This window comes from Somniosus microcephalus, chromosome 3, assembly GCF_052327205.1.
Source record: "Somniosus microcephalus isolate GS21.2 chromosome 3, FLI_Smic_1.0, whole genome shotgun sequence".
Lineage (NCBI taxonomy): Eukaryota > Metazoa > Chordata > Chondrichthyes > Squaliformes > Somniosidae > Somniosus > Somniosus microcephalus.
In genome coordinates, this window is record NC_140989.1 from 274426040 (window position 1) to 274442122 (window position 16083).

The 16083-nt window shown below is 46.3% G+C and overlaps 1 protein-coding gene and 1 long non-coding RNA gene across 5 annotated transcripts in view; one reads left to right on the forward strand and one right to left on the reverse strand.

Moving 5' to 3' along the window:
- axdnd1 (axonemal dynein light chain domain containing 1) overlaps positions 1-7936 on the reverse strand; it is a 209007-nt gene extending 201071 nt beyond the window's left edge. For 2 of the 4 annotated variants that reach the window (XR_015077655.1, XM_085982559.1), the window contains exons 1-3: positions 7185-7935; positions 5443-5589; positions 398-517 (exon numbers count right to left, since the gene is read on the reverse strand). Coding sequence is in view for 3 of the 4 variants with exons in the window: in XM_085982559.1 (XP_085838685.1) it covers positions 398-517; positions 5443-5557 (235 nt within the window). In the remaining variant the exon portion in view is untranslated. Of the gene's footprint in view, positions 1-397; positions 518-5442; positions 5590-7184 lie in introns of all 4 variants that reach the window. The other 2 variants (XM_085982558.1, XM_085982557.1) reach the window with 2 other exon arrangements.
- The window catches only part of LOC147121967 (uncharacterized), a 35193-nt gene continuing 26040 nt past the window's right edge, over positions 6931-16083 (forward strand). Inside the window, exon 1 of the long non-coding RNA XR_015077656.1 lies at positions 6931-7252. This is a non-coding gene — a long non-coding RNA (uncharacterized LOC147121967). The remainder of the gene's footprint in view (positions 7253-16083) is intronic.

Sequence of the window (16083 nt, forward strand, 5' to 3'; positions counted from 1 at the left end):
GACAATACTTCACCCAAATAGCCATTCTTCATATGGGAGATGAGATGGTAAGTATTCACAGGTGATTAGATCTTGGAGGGCCTGTCCGCAAACAACATCCACATGCACATCATTTCCTGCGGGAGTCACTGGATAGTGATCAGCAGCGGGAACAATAACTGATTCTTTTCCCTATCTTAGTCCAGCTGCTTGAAGAGTAATTATAATATCCCAATCCATGCCCTGGCTTAAATCAGCTAATTCAGCACACACAGGAAACCAAACCTGATCTGTAAGGCTCAGTCTGACACCAGGCAGTAGCACTACCCATTAGATCATCAGGACGAGAAGAAAAGTATTGAAGAAAATCTAGGCAAAGGAAACAAGTTTCAATGTTTGCACTTCACCATGCACCTACCTGTTTGTTGCTTTAAATACAATGACATTTCAGAGACTGACTTGTCGCTCTCTCCAGATTTTGCTCCTTCACCAAAACAAGCACATACGTTCAACATCTCTTCAGCAGTTCGAGTGGCTTCTATAGAGAACAAAGCATAACCGTGGCTTTCATTAGCTTCCAAATTGCTTGAAACCTTCATTCTATATGCAGAACAGATACTTAAACTGCAACAATATGCACACTGAAGACCACTTAATAGCACATAGTCTTTGACCATAATACACTAATCATAGCACTCCAAAACATCAAACATTTCCTGTTCAGTTTTCTATTTCATATACTTGCATTTTTATAGCACTTTATCTGATATTGAATCATCTTGAGGCACTTCACACAATAATTTACTTTTGTTATGTAGGAAGATGCGGCAGACAGGAACATTAGCATAGTGGTAATGTCACTGGCTAATAATCCAGAGGCCTGGACTAATGATCCAGTGATGTAAGTTCAAATCTCACCACGGCAGCTGGGGAATTCAAATTCAGTTAATTAAATAAATCTGGAATGAAAAGCTAGTATCAGTAATGGTAACCATGAAACTATCGGATTGTCGTAAAAACCCATCTGGTTCACTAATGCTTTTTAGGGAAGGAAATCTGCCGTCCTTACCTGGTCTGGCCTATATGTGACTACAGACCCACAGCAATATGGTTGACTCTTAATTGCCCTCTGAAATGCAAGCCACTCAGTTGTAACAAACCGCTACGAAAAATAATAAAAATGAAACCGGATGGACCACCCGGCATTGACCTCGGCACCAGCTACGGACACGACCATGGCAACGACACACACCCAGCCCAATCAACCCTGCAAAGTCATCCTTACCAACATCTGGGGACGTGTGTCAAAATTGTGAGAGCTGTCCCACAGACTAGTCAAGCAACAGCCTGACACAGTCATACACACAGAATCATACCTTTCAGCCAAACTCCTACTGATTACCACCTACTGCCCTCCCTCAGCTGATGAATCAGTACTCCATGTTGAACACCACTTGGAAGAATCGCTGAGAGTAGCAAGGGCACAGAATGTATTCTGGGTGGGGGACTTCAATGTCCATCACCAAGAGTGGCTCGGTAGCACCACTGCTGGCCGAGTCCTGAAGGACATAGCTGCCAGTCTGGGCCAGGTGGTGAGAGAACCAACACAAGGGAAAAACCTACCTGCCGCAGATACATCTGTCCATGACAGCATCGGTAGCAGTGACCACCGCACAGTCATTGTGGAGACGAAGTCCCGTCTTCACATTGAGGACACCCTCCATTGTGTTGTGTGGCACTACCACCGTGCTAAATGGGATAGATCTAGCAACTCAAAACTGGGCATCCATGAGGTGCTGTGGGCCATCATCAGCAGCAGAATTGTATTCCACCACAATCTGTAACGTCATGGCCCGGCATATCCCTCACTCTACCATTACCATCAAGCCAGGGGACCAACTCTGGTTCAATAACGATGTGTAGAAGAGCATGCCAGGAGCAGCACCAGGTGTACCTAAAATGAGGTGCCAACCTAGGGAAGCTGCAACACAGGACTACATGCATGCTAAAAAGCGGAAGCTGTATGCTATAGACAGGGGTAAGCGATCTCACAATCAATGGATCAGATCAAAGCTCTGCAGTCCTGCCACATCCAGTCGTGAATAGTGCTGGACCATTAAACAACTAACGGGAGGAGGAGGCTCCATGAATATCCTCATCCTCAATGATGGTGGAGCCCAACATGCGAGTGCAAAAGACAAGGCTGAAGCGTTTGCAACCATCTTCAACCAGAAGTGCCGAGTGGATGATCCATTTCGGCCTCCTCCTGAGGTCCCCACCATCACAGAAGCCAGTCTTCAGCCAATGCGATTCACTCCAAGTGATATCAAGAAATGGCTGAGCGCACTGGATACAGCAAAGGCTATGGGCCCCGACAACATCCCGGGTATCGTGCTGAAGACTTGTGCTCCAGAACTAGTCGCGCCTCTAGCCAAGCTGTTCCAGTACAGCTACAACACTGGCATCTATCCGACAATGTGGAAAACTGCCCAGGTATGTCCTGTCCACAAAAAGCAGGACAAATCCAATCCGGCAATTACCACCCCATCAGTCTACTCTCAATCATCAGCAAAGTGATGGAAGGTGTCATCGACAGTGCTATCAAGTGGCACTTACTCACCAATAACCTGCTCACTGATGCTCAGTTTGGATTCCACCAAGACCACTCGGCTGCCGACCTCATTACAGCCTTGGTCCAAACATGGTCAAAGGAGCTGAATTCCAGAGGTGAGATGAGAGTGACTGCCCTTGACATCAAGGCAGCATTTGACTGAGTGTGGCATGAAGGAACCCAAGTAAAACTGAAGTCAATGGGAATCGGGGGGAAAAGTCTTCACTGGCTGCAGTCATACCTAGCACAAAGGAAGATGGTTGTGGTGATTGAAGGTCAATCATCACAGCCCCAGGACATCGCTGCAGGAGCTCCTCAGGGCAGTGTCCTAGGCCCAACCATCTTAAGCTGCTTCATCAATGACCTTCCCTCCAACATAAGGTCAGAAATGGGGTTGTTCGTTGATGACTGCACAGTGTTCAGTGCCATTCACAACTCCTCAGATAATGAAGCAGTCCACGCCCCCATGGACGACATTCAGGCTTGGGCTGATAAGTGGCAGGTAACATTCGCGCCACAGAGGTACCAGGCAATGATTATCTCCAACAAGCGAAAGTCTAAACACCGCCCCTTAACATTCAATGGCATTACCATCGCCGAATCCCCCACCATCAACATCCCGGGAGTCACCATTGGCCAGAAACTTAACTGGACCAGCCACATAAATACTGTGGCAACAAGGGCAGGTCAGAGGCTAGGTATTCTGCGGCGAGTGTCTCACCTCGCGAAACTCCCCAAAGCCTTTCTACCATCTACAAGGCACAAGCAAGGAGTGTGATGGAATACTCTCCACTTGCCTGGATGAATGCAGCTCCAACAACACTCAAGAAGCTCAACACCATCCAGGACAAAGCAGCCCACTTGAGTGGCACCCCCTCTACTACCTTGAACATTCACTCTCTCCACCACCAGCGTACCGTGGCTGCAGTGTGTACCGTCTACAAGATGCACTGCAGCAACTCACCAAGGCTTCTTCGGCAGCATCTCCCAAACCCGCAACCTCTTCCACCTAGAAGGACAAGGGCAGCAGACACATGGGAACACCACCACCTCCAAGTTCTCCTCCAAGTCACACATCATCCTGGCTTAGAAATATATCGCCAATCCTTCATCATCGCTGGGTCAAAATCCTGGAACTCCCTACCTAACAGCACTGCGGGAGTACCTTCACCACACGGACTGCAGCGGTTCAAGGCAGCGGCTCACCACCACCTTCTCAAGGGCAATTAAGGATGGGCAATAAATGCTGCCCTTGCCAGCGATGCCCACATCCCATAAAAACTAATTTTTAAAAAAGCTATCCTGTATCAGAAATATTCTAGACAGCAATGAGATGAATTACCTATTAAGTTGTTTTTCTTGCTGATATTCTTAAAGCGAGCAATATTTTTGTTAGCTAAGTGTATCAAATGATATTGAACAAAGGTGGATAAATGAAGTTAAGGTAGAGATCAGTAATGATCTAATTGAATGGCGAAACAGGCTCGAGGGGCTGAATGGCTTATTCCTGTTTCTATGTTTCAAGTCTTGGACAGGACACCAGGAAAACTCCCTGCTCTTCTTTAAATAATGCTGAGATCTTTAACATCCAACTGAATGATTCAAATAGTCATTTGGGACCCAAGTTTGTCTCATTTGAAGGGTGCCACCACTGATAATACAACACTCTCTCAGTATTGCAATGAAGTATTAGCCTAGATTCTTTACTGAAGTCCTGGTGTGGGTGTGCTACAATCTTCTAGTCCAGAGACAAGAATCTCATCAACAGAATCATGTTTCTATAATGGACCAGCTCCTCCAATTGCTCAGTTTATAAATACATTTTCCACAGTGAAACTGATCCACAAACATCAGAAGATCCAGCTTCAATAGAAGCTGCAAGCTACATTAGCTGATTTCAACTATGTTTGGCCTCAGCACCCGAGGAAGAGAAGGGGAATACAGGTAAGGCTGTACATGTGCAAATGTCAGGACCAGAGTCAAATATGACACCCTCAACAGCCCTCTGGCACTCACATATTAACAATAGCTACTTGGTCAAGGTACTGTTGGTTGAGCCGCACCTGTGGAACTGTACCCCTGCATGAGCAAGCAACTGCAGAAAAAGGAGAAAATAAGTGTCAAAATAACAATTACTCTTCAAATTTTAACCTTTATACGTGGCAAGATTTTCCTTTTACTGTGAGCTTGGCTCAGTGTTAACACACTCAACTAAGTAAGAAGGGTGTGAGGTTGAGCTTCACTGCAGGACGACAGAAAGGTGAATACAGGGATATGTAAACTGAGCAGGTTCATGAGATTAGGGTTACTTCTTGTGTGAGGGAGATCAACCATCATGGGTGAGGCTGAACTAGTTTTGTATGTGGTCTGTACTGCAAGATGGTTGTAAAAACAAGCTTATTGTATATGTTTAAAAGAAATTATACAAATATCAACTGTACTTTAGCTTTGGCGCAGTGGTAGCACTCTCACCTCTGAGTCGGGAGGTTGTGGGTTCAAGCCCTGTTCCAAAAGCTTGAGCTTATAATCTAGGCTGACACTCCAATGCAGTACTGAGAGAGTGCTACATTGTTGGAGGTCTTTGAGATGAGGCATTAAACCAAGGCCATGACACTTTTTCCAAAGAACAGTAGGGAGTCTTCCCTCAAACAGTACAACTAAAACAAATTAACTGGCCATTCATCTCATTGCTGTTTGTGGGACCTTGCTGTGGTACAATACTGACTGCCACATTTGCTTACTAAAACAACAGTGACTGCATTTCAAAAGTAATTTATTGGCTATGAAGCACTTTGGAACATTCTGAAGATGTAAAAAGGAACTAAATAAATGCAAGTTCTTTCTTTACTCACCTGGTTGCGCCTCCAAATATTTGCACACTCTCGAAGTTAGCTTATTGCTAACATTGTTGGGTTTTGGCACGGCAGGAGGAACCATAAGTGGGTCTTCACGAACAGGATCACACATTTCCAAAAGCTTTCCAATATTTCTAGTGGAAACTATAAATAAAATTAACTTTCCAATCAGATCAATACCAACTTTCTTCTATATGCAGTAGATACTCAAAATGTCAATAATTATGCAGGTTTGCCCAAGCTTTTTGTCTTTGTGGGCTACTTAAGTGCAGACTAGTGATCCCCATATGAAGTTTAAAATTAATGTTTCACTAATTCATATTGCCGATAGCAACAAACTTAGTATTCAGATTTAGGAATGGTCTAAGCTGAATTTCAAACCCATATACTTTCTATCACAAACAACTCTTACTTCTATCTCTACAGCTTTGCCCACCTGCCACTTCTACCTCAGCCCCTTTGCCACTGAAACCTTATACAAGTCTTCATCACCTCCAAACTTGACTACTCTAACATTCTCCTTGCTGGCCTTGTATCTTCCACTTTCTATAAACTCCAACCTGTCGAAAATTCTGCTGCACATATGCTATCCCACATTAAGTCCCGCTGACTAATCCTCCATTGGTTCCCAGTTCACCAACACATCAAATTTAAAATTCTCATCCTGGTCTTTAAATCCCTCCAAGGCTCTGTTCCACCTATCTCTTCAACTTTCTCTAGTCCTATATCCCTAAACCCAAACATACCGTTCTTCTGACACCAGCCTCTTGTGGACTCCTCATCCCTTTGTCCATTCATTGTCTTCAGCCACGTCGGTCCTACTCTCTAGAACTCCTTCCGTAAATCCCTCAACTTACCCCTTCCTCTCTATCTTTAAAAACTTTCTGAACATAAGAAATAGGAGCAGGAGTAGGCCATTTGGCCCATCGAGCTTGCTCTGCCATTCAATAAAATCATGGCTGATCTTGTACCTCAACTCCACTTTCCTGCACTATCCCCATATCTGAAGACCTATTTTTCACCAATCTTTGGTTAACCCTGTTGCGGTTGTTTTTTATTTGAAGAAATAAACCACCACAAATTTCCCGTATTTTCTATAACATCCCATAGTGCCGTAATAAAAGCTGTTTCATTAAAAAGGTCTAAGCTGGAATATCAGAAAAAGGCATTTTTTCCGGGGGTGCATTGCATCTGCCGAGCATTTCCAGCATTTTCTATTTTTCTTTCAGATTTCCAGCCTTTACGGCTTTTCTTTTTACCTTAACAATTATATGAAAATACAAAAGTGTAATGGGGATGGGCGTGGGGCAGTAGACAGATGTCACATTTCTTGCTGGCTTGATCTCCACAGCTTTAATTTTTTCTCTTGTATGCAAACAGCAACTGCGATACAACGCAGGGAATGCGCTGTTAGTTGTCAACACGGTCCCGAGCAACACAGTAAAGAGTCCACGCACTGGGCTGGCACAGCTTTGCTCGCTCGTCCCGAGGCCGCACTCTGCCCGTTGCTAGGGACAGCGGCTCTGCAGGAACTCGGCGGCAGGTGCGGGACGGATCGCCTTGTTGCCATGGCAACGACTAAAATATCAAACTAGTCATTTGCCCCTTTTATTATTTTTAAAATTAATAAGCATGTTTAAGTTCCTGTCAGTTATAATTACATTTAACAGTAGCAGACTGGGCTATGAGAGCACTGGCCTTACCGCTGTGTAAGGTTCAGTCGCAGAAATCACAGCTACTTACTGCTCGCGCTGTTTGGGCCTCCACTTCTGGGCGGAGTTTGCGGCAAAATAAGCGGCGTGCAAAGGTAATCTATAGATATGTTGCAGAATCTAAAGGTAATGTCTCGTATGTAACAGTGAGCCACAGACGGTTTGTAACCGAGAAGAGGCGCGTTCTCCGCTCCTGGCTGAGCCCAGCTTGCTGTCGCCGTGGTTACGGTGAGGCGGCTCCCCGCTAGCCAAAGGCCCGGCCCATTACAGCATCCCAACACAGACTTTCACATTAATGCTTCTCTACTTTTTCTCCAGAAGTGTCTCTGTTGGCCTCCAAGTCTAGGGGTAGTTGTTCAACAAGAGAAGGCGTAATACAAGACAAATGCTCAGGCTCACTAAATCTAGACTAAACAATCATAACATAGGATTACCAAATGCTTGAAAAACGGAAAAAGGAAGGGGAACAAACTCTACAATTCCGAAAGGGAGAAATGTGGAGGGGTCCACTGAAATGAATAACAATATACAAAATATGTTACAAGGGAGCCTAGGTATGCAAAGCGTGAGATGGGGAGGGAGAGCTCAAAATAAAATAGCAAGGAAGTCTTGCATAAAATTACAGCCTAGGGCGTGAGCCTTGGCTCAGTTGCAGCTTAGCGTCTCGGAGCCAGAAGGTTATGGGTTCAAGCCCCATCCCGATAGTCCCGCCGAGCTGAGATGAGCATTCCGTTCTCGAAATACTGGGTTGATATCTATCAGGGTACTCGCGTACGATGGCAGTGGAGTGACAAACCGCAACCTTCCTGTAGTGTATGTGCCTTTAAGTCAGAACTACTTTTACAGCTCCTGTATACTGTAGTACCGGCAATGACCACACTGGTATATAAGCTTTGCGCATGCCTCTGTACGCCCATTCTAGAGATTAACCTTCTCCAGTAAAGACCTGTTATTTGTTAATGTACAGCATCCGTGTGATTATTTAATAATAGCGTATCCACTGAACCACGGATCCAACAGTGGTGACGAGTGTCGATTCGAATCTACCTGCAACAGAAAAAAAAGTCGAGGCCAGGAACACGGGCGTCGACCACAAGCAACCGCCCAGCAGTCAGGCAGAGATCCAACTTCGCAGGGGAGGCTGTGGAGAGCCGGGCTTGGTTCCCCAGGCACAACGAGCACTAAGAGACCGACGACAGGGCCAGCGCAGACCCTTCCCGAGCAGCGGCGGCTGGAGCCGACCGACGGCGGAGAGAGAGCCGAGCAGCGTCGATGGGGTAAGACAGAGGGTGAAGAGCGCAGGGCGCAGCCGGGGGTTGAACACCGAGCGGCGTCGAGGAAAATAAAACAAACCGGAGAGAGGGTAAGAAGCAGCAAGGTTCTAGACTGAGCGGCGTCAAAAAAAAAATCAAAAGAAGAACGCGCAGAGCACAGCCAGTGCTCACGGGCTGAACAGGGTCCGCGGGGCGAAGAAAGGGGAGACGCCATTGAGAAGAAGGAAGAGCGCAGGAGACGCCATTTTTAGAAGCCGCAGCGGAGAAGAAGGGCGAGCGCGGGAGACGCCATTATATGCCAGCGGAGAAGAAGGGGAAGCGCGGGAGGCGCCATTGGTGATAGTTAACACAAACCCAAGGATGCCGAAGAGTGGCAGTATCTCTACGTTCAACAATGAAGTCGAAGATTGGGCGACATATGTGGAACGTATTGAGGTGCACTGCAGGGCGAATGAAGTGCCAGATGCTAATAAAGCACTGGTTCTGTTAAATGCCATGGGTGCAAAAACTTATGGGTTACTGCGAAATCTAATAACCCCAGAGAAGCCGGTAAACAAGAATTTTGAAAGCATAGTAGAAATCCTACAGGACCACTTAAACCGCACACCGCTGCTGATAGCAGAACGATTTAAGTTCCATAAAAGGAACCAACACAAAGACGAAAGCAATGCTGAGTACCTAACGGAACTGCGCAAGCTATCGAAACACTGCCAGTTTGGAGCGGGACTAGCAGACATGTTAAGGGACAAGTTTGTGTGTGGGCTACAAAGTGAAGGAACCCAGAAACGGCTTCTATCACAAAAGGACCTTGCGCTGGACAAAGCTTTCAGTATGGCAGTATCACACGAAGCAGCCGCAAGGGGCGCTGCAGAGATACAACGGAGACCGCAAGAATATGGCACCAACGAAATGTCCTATGGAACAGGGAAGTGCTATCGCTGCGGCAGAACAACACATGACCAGAAAGATTGTTGGTTCAAGGACCAAGTGTGCAGACAGTGTGGGAAAGCAGGACACATAGCAAGAGTCTGCAGGTCTGGGAAGAAAACCAACAGTAAGAAATCTCCACAGGAGAAGTAAAAAAGGTACACCAGGTGATGGACAGTGGTTCAGACGAACAGAAAAGTGACACAGACTCCGGAAGCAAGGAGCTGGGTTGTCTGAAACTACATAATGTAACCGAAATGCAGGATCACCAAACTATCTGGGTTACACTCAAGATAGACTGAGTCCAAGTGGAAATGGAATTGGACACAGGGTCAGCTCTAACAGTCATAAATCAAAGAGACTACAAGCGACTATTTTCACACATACCCTTGAAAGCTACAGAGATTGTCTTGAAGACGTATACGGGGCAAAAAGTCTACCCCAAAGGAAAAATAAGGGTGAAAGTGACATATAAAGGCCAGGAAATACCTAAAATGGATATATATGTATTGCCAAATGGAGGACCACCACTGCTAGGACGTGAATGGATCCGGAAGATACATTTAGATTGGCATTCCATACAGGCACTGAAGGTTGAGGCCAAAAAGGATGACAACGTCACACCTGGACGACTGTCAAAAATGCTAACTGACACAAAAGAAGTGTTCCAAGAGGGACTAGGAACACTAAAAGGAATAACAGCAATGATTAAAATAGAGGAAAATGCAAGCCCAAAGTTTCTGAAGGCCAGACCAGTGCCTTATGGCGATCAGACCAGCGGTTGAAGCAGAGCTGGAAGGGTTGGAACGTTCAGGAGTACTGTCCAAAGTAGACTGGAGCGAGTGGGCTACACCCATCGTTCCTGTAATGAAGAGGTCGTTGAGTAATATGCCTGGGGAACCAAAGGAGGTCCGCATCTGTGGGGATTTTAAGGTGACAGTGAACCCAGTCCTTCACACGGTGCAATATCCGCTTCCACGAATTGAGGATATTTTCGCCTCGCTATCTGGAGGTAAATGCTTCACCAAAATTGATCTAGCCCAGGTGTACTTGCAAATGGAGGTAGAAGAAGCTTCCAAACATTACCTTACGATCAACACTCATAAAAGGTCTCTATCAATACAACGGGCTGGTGTTTGGAGTAGCCTCGGCCCCGGCTATCTGGCAGAGGGCGATGGATCAGGTCCTGCAAGGGACTCCAGGGACCCAGTGTTATTTGGACGACATCTTGGTCACGGGCGAAAATGACGGTGATCACCTCGCCAACTTGGAGAAGGTGCTCACCAGATTAAAGGAGTATGGGCTACGAGCTAATCACCACAAGTGCGAGTTTTTCCAGAAACAGATCTCGTATTGTGGCCACGTCATCGATTGAAGAGGGGTTACATAAGTCCCCTGACAAGATAGAGGCAGTAGTCAAGGCTCCAGCACCGGAAAATGTGTCACAACTGAGGTCGTTCCTCGGGCTGGTAAACTACTACCACAAGTTCTTACCAAATTTGTCTACGGTATTACACCCACTGAACACTCTACTGCAAACAGGGGTACCATGGAAGTGGGATGACAAACGTAGACAAGCTTTCCAGAAGTGTAAAGAATTGATCACATCAAAAGAGGTGTTGGCCCATTTCAACCCAGCACGACCAATTCGTTTGGCATGTGATGCATCACCCGACGGTATTGGAGCGGTGCTGTCGCACAAATTCCCAGACGGGTTGGAGAGGCCAGTAGCCTTTGCGTCTCGGTCACTAACCTCAGCCGAGCGCAACTACGCCCAGATTGACAGGGAGGCCCTCAGCCTAGTATGGGGAGTGAAAAAATTCAACCACTATCTGCATGGGTAGAAGTTCACCTTGCTGACTGACCACCAACCACTTGTCTCCATCTTTAATCCTAAGAAGGGCGTTCCAGTGATGACTGCACAGCGGTTATAAAGATGGTCCTTGTTTCTAGGGGCGAATCAATATGAAATAGAATATAAAGGCACGAAACAGCATGGAAACGCTGATGGGCTATCGCGCCTGCCACTGCCTACTGTGGAGGAAGCACCAGCAGTGGACCCTATCGAGATATTTTATTCGTCAATAATTGAACGATTGCCAGTAACAAACGCGGATATAGAGAAGGAGACCCGCAATGATCCGACGCTGTCACGGGTATATGAATTGACGGTGAGGGGATGGCCAACACATGGCGACTCACTGTTGCCAGCATTCTCATCCAGAAGAGAACAGCTGTCAGTATGCCAGGGGACAGTGATGTGTGGATCCAGAGTGGTGATTCCACCCAAGTTAAGGGAGAGAGTGCTGAATGAGCTACATGAAGGTCATCTGGGGGGAGTGAAAATGAAAAGCCTTGCGAGGGCTTATGTGTGGTGGCCGGGAATCGATCAACAAATCGAAGACCTAACTAAGAGCTGCTTAGGATGCCAGAAGGTCCAAAATGCACCACCACATGCCCCTCTACACCCATGGGAGTGGCCCTCCTCTCCATGGCAACGGGTGCATATTGATTTCGCTGGTCCCTTTATGGACTCAATGTTCTTAATAGCAGTGGATGCTCATTCAAAGTGGCCTGAGGTGATAAAAATGTCTTCAACCACTACCGAGAAAACGATTGCAGTCCTACGGACCATATTTGCCAGAAACGGTTTACCAGAGCAGATTTGCTCTGATAATGGACCACAGTTTGTGTCCGACGAGTTCCAAAAATTCATGAATGGGGTAAGGCATTACACATCCGCTCCGTATCATCCAGCCACAAATGGATTGGCTGAGAGATTCGTACAACCTTTAAGAAGGCGATAAAGGCCATGTGCGACGATGAAATTCCACTACAGCATAAGATGGACAATTTCTTATTAGCCTACCGAAACGCGACACATGCAGTTACCAACCAGACCCCGGCCATGATGTTCTTTAACCGAAGGTTGAGATCTCATCTGGACTTGCTCAGACCAAATGTGCAAAGAAATGTTGAGGACAAACAATTCCAGCACATCAATGAGAAGCCGACAAGGCGCTTCAATGTAGGGCAACCAGTCTTGGCCCGTGACTATCGAACAGAGAAGTGGCAACCCGGAACGATATGTACAAGGCAGGGCTCATTAATGTACACAGTGGATGTCGGGGAGAACACTGTGAGACGCCACGTCGATCAGATCTTAGCGTCACAGGAACGCGTCAACCCCATGTCTCGAGTACCTGGGGATGAACCCGACATCTACTTCAGACCCAGTAGCAGTGGAACCCGATGAACGACCCGATGAAAAGGGGTCAGAATCGCCTCTGCACCAAGAACAAGAACCTCTGGAAAGGCGCTATCCCGAAAGGGTCAGGAAGCCGCCCCAAAGACTGAATCTATAAATGGACTTTTGTTGTTTAATGTACATGTTGAAATGTTAATTGTTATTTGAATATTAGGGGTATTACTAATCTAAAAGGGGAGGAATTGTAGTATGTGCCTTTAAGTCAGAACTACTTTTACAGCTCCTGTATACTGTAGTACCGGCAGTGACCACACCGGTATATAAGCTTTGCGTATGCCTCTGTACCCCCAGTCTAGAGATTACCCTCCTCCAGTAAAGACCTGTTATTTGTTAATGTACAGCATCCGTGTGATTATTTAATAATAGCGTATCCACTGAACCACGGATCCAACACCTCCAACCCCCAAATCGCATCTAGAAGAGGAAGGGATCAAGGATAAATCCCTGGTGAGCTCCGAAGATTACTGTACAGGAGTGTGAAGAGAAGTCATTGTTGGACAACAGAAGAGAACCAGCAGAGGAGAATCGGATGGTGACCTTGTTGTACAATATGAAGAGAGCAAAAAGAATAAGGAAGGATAATGCACTGTGGTTAGTCACAGATGTAATTTGTGGCTTTAACCAGGGCATTCTTGGTAATGTGAAGAGAGCAGAAGCCCGACTAAAGGCATTCAAATGGAGTTTTGGGAAAGGTGGGTACTGAAAGGTGGTGACACATTAGAGGACTTGGAGAAAGAAGTAAGTTCAAACATGGGTGGTAGTTGGAGAAGACAGGTCAAAGGAGGACTTTTTGAAAGGGTGAAGATGGTTTTGAAAGGGAGAACAACTGTGCCCGAGTAATGGGAGCGATTAACAACATTGACAAGCACTGGGGTGAGGAAGGCTAATTGAGTGATCAGGAGTTGAGTGGGTAGGGGATTGAGAGAACAGGAGGTGGGTCTTCTGGAAGTCAGGCGTTTGGAGATGGTGGGGGGTGGGTGTAATGGCAAAGGCGGCTGCATGGATAGTCTTAATCTTACAAATGACATCATCATCGGCGACCACTCGAATTCGAGTATGGTATGTCCTTCATCAGTCATCTACTTGTGGGTCTTCAAGTGGCTGTGGAGGCCAATCCGAGATCCACAGACTCTACTACAGTGTGGGCATGTAAGACTATTGGTAGTGACTGGAGTATGGGTCTTCTTAAGTTGTTGTCTCTCCTTACGGCACTGGCGTTTATCCTCAGCGGCACGCTGGAGATCCTTTTCATGTAGTGCGGCACCGTTGTGGATGCATTTTCTCCAATTGTCTCTGTCCAGTGCGATTTCCTCCCAGTTATTAATATCGATATGGAACTTTTTAAGGATTACTTTGATGTTATCTTTGTAACGCTTCTTTTGACCACCAGGAGACCTCTGCCCTTCCTTCAACTGGGAGTACAGAACCTGTTTTGGGAGACGCGAGTCTGACATGCGAATGACATGTCCAATCCATCGGAGTTGATGCTGCATAATGAGCGTAGTGATGCTGTAGATATTGGCCTCTTCAAGTATACTCCAGTTGGTACGCTTGTCCTCCCAGCTGACCCTCAAGATTTTGCGTAGAGAGCGTTGGTGGTATTGCTCTAAGGCTTTGAGATATCTACTGTACGTAGTCCACGTTTCAGCTCCATATAAAAGGGTGGGAAGGATGATGGCTTTGTATACAAGAATTTTAGTTTGGACTTGGCGGTCATGATTTTCAAAGACTCTCCTCCTCAGTTTAGAAAAGGCTACACTTGCACAACTCAGGCGGTGATGGATTTCAGAATCAATGTCAGCTTTGGAGGATAAATGGCTACCAAGATATGGAAAGGTGTTGACATTTTCAAGGGTGTTATTATCAATCTTTATAGAGGGAGGAGTTGCAAGCTGATTAGGTGATGGCTGGTGGAGCACCTGGGTTTTCTTTATATTCATGGTGAGGCCCAGAAGTTTGTAGGCTCTGGAAAAAGCGTTCAAGGTGTTTTGTAGATCATGCTCGGAAAGAGCTGTGATGGCGTTATCATCTGCATACTGTAACTCCATAATGGTAGTGATGGAGACTTTGCTCTTGGCCTTAAGCCTGTTGAGATTGAAAAGTCAGCCATCAGTACGGTAAAGGATTTGAATTCCGGTGGGCGGATCATTGCCGATGAGATGGAGGATAACTGAGATGAACACTGCAAAAAGGGTTGGAGCAATGATGCAGCCCTGTTTTACTCCTGTCTCAACTGTAAAGGGCTCTGAAATAGAACCGCTGCTGCGGACATGTCGTCATGTAGCAGCCTCAGAACTAAGATGAATTTATCGGGGCAACCAAGCTTAGACAAGATATGCCATAAAGTCTGGTGGTGGACGGTGTCAAAAGCTTTAGTTAAGTCTATGAAAGCTATGAACAGTGGTTGCTTTTGTTCACGGCATTTCTCCTGTAATTGACGTGCTGTGAAGATCATATCAGCTGTTCCTCTGGATGGTCGGAAACCACACTGCGACTCCGGAAGCACCTCAGATAACGTCAAAAGTATGTTAGCAAGGACACGGGCAAGCACTTTTCCTGTGGAAGAAGGAAGGGAGATACCTCGGTAGTTACCACACACCGACTTTTCCCCCTTTTTAAAGATAGTAACAATCAAAGCGTCTCTGAGATCTTGTGGAATTTCTTCCTGCTGCCATATTTTTAAGAGGAAGGCATGTATGTGTATCAGGAGCTCAGGGCCACCATTTTTAAGGATTTCTGCTGGAATCCCATCCGAGCTGGCAGCTTTGTTGTTTTTCATGGACCTGATGGCATTCTGCACTTCTACAATGCTTGGGGGTGCCCCCATTTCCTCCCTTTCTGGTCTCTGCGGTAATTGATTGATGGACTCCAGATCTGCGCTACTGTGTCGGTTGAGCAGTTCTTGAAAATGCTCCCTCCATCTTGTGTCAATTGCCTCCTTGTCCTTGAGCAGAGTTAAACCGTCCTTAGAGCGTAAGGGGTTTAAGCCACGGTAGCTTGGTCCGAAAACTGCCTTGATGGCAATGAAGAAGCCTCTGGAGTCCCCAGTATCAGCCATACGTTGTATTTCTAGGGACTTTTGAGACCACCAGTTGTTCTTCATCTCCCTTATTCTCTGCTGGACATCTGCCTTAACTCTAGCATGAGCCTCTCTTTTGGCCTTGCTGCTGCTGATGTTTTGCCAGGCGCAGAAAGCTTTCCTTTTCCTTTCTCTGAGCTGCTCAATTTCTGAGTTGTTCTCATCAAACCAGTCCTGATGTTTTCTGGACTTGAAACCGAGTATGTTCTGGGAGGTGTTGAGGATAGTGGCTTTCAGCAGTTCCCAATGTTCTCCAGTATCATGTGGGTATTTCTTTGGAAGACTTTGCCTGATGGAATCCTGAAAGCACTGCTTTATGGCAGTGTCCTCAAGACATTCAATGTTTAATTTTGGCCGGAACTGCTTCTTCCGAGCACG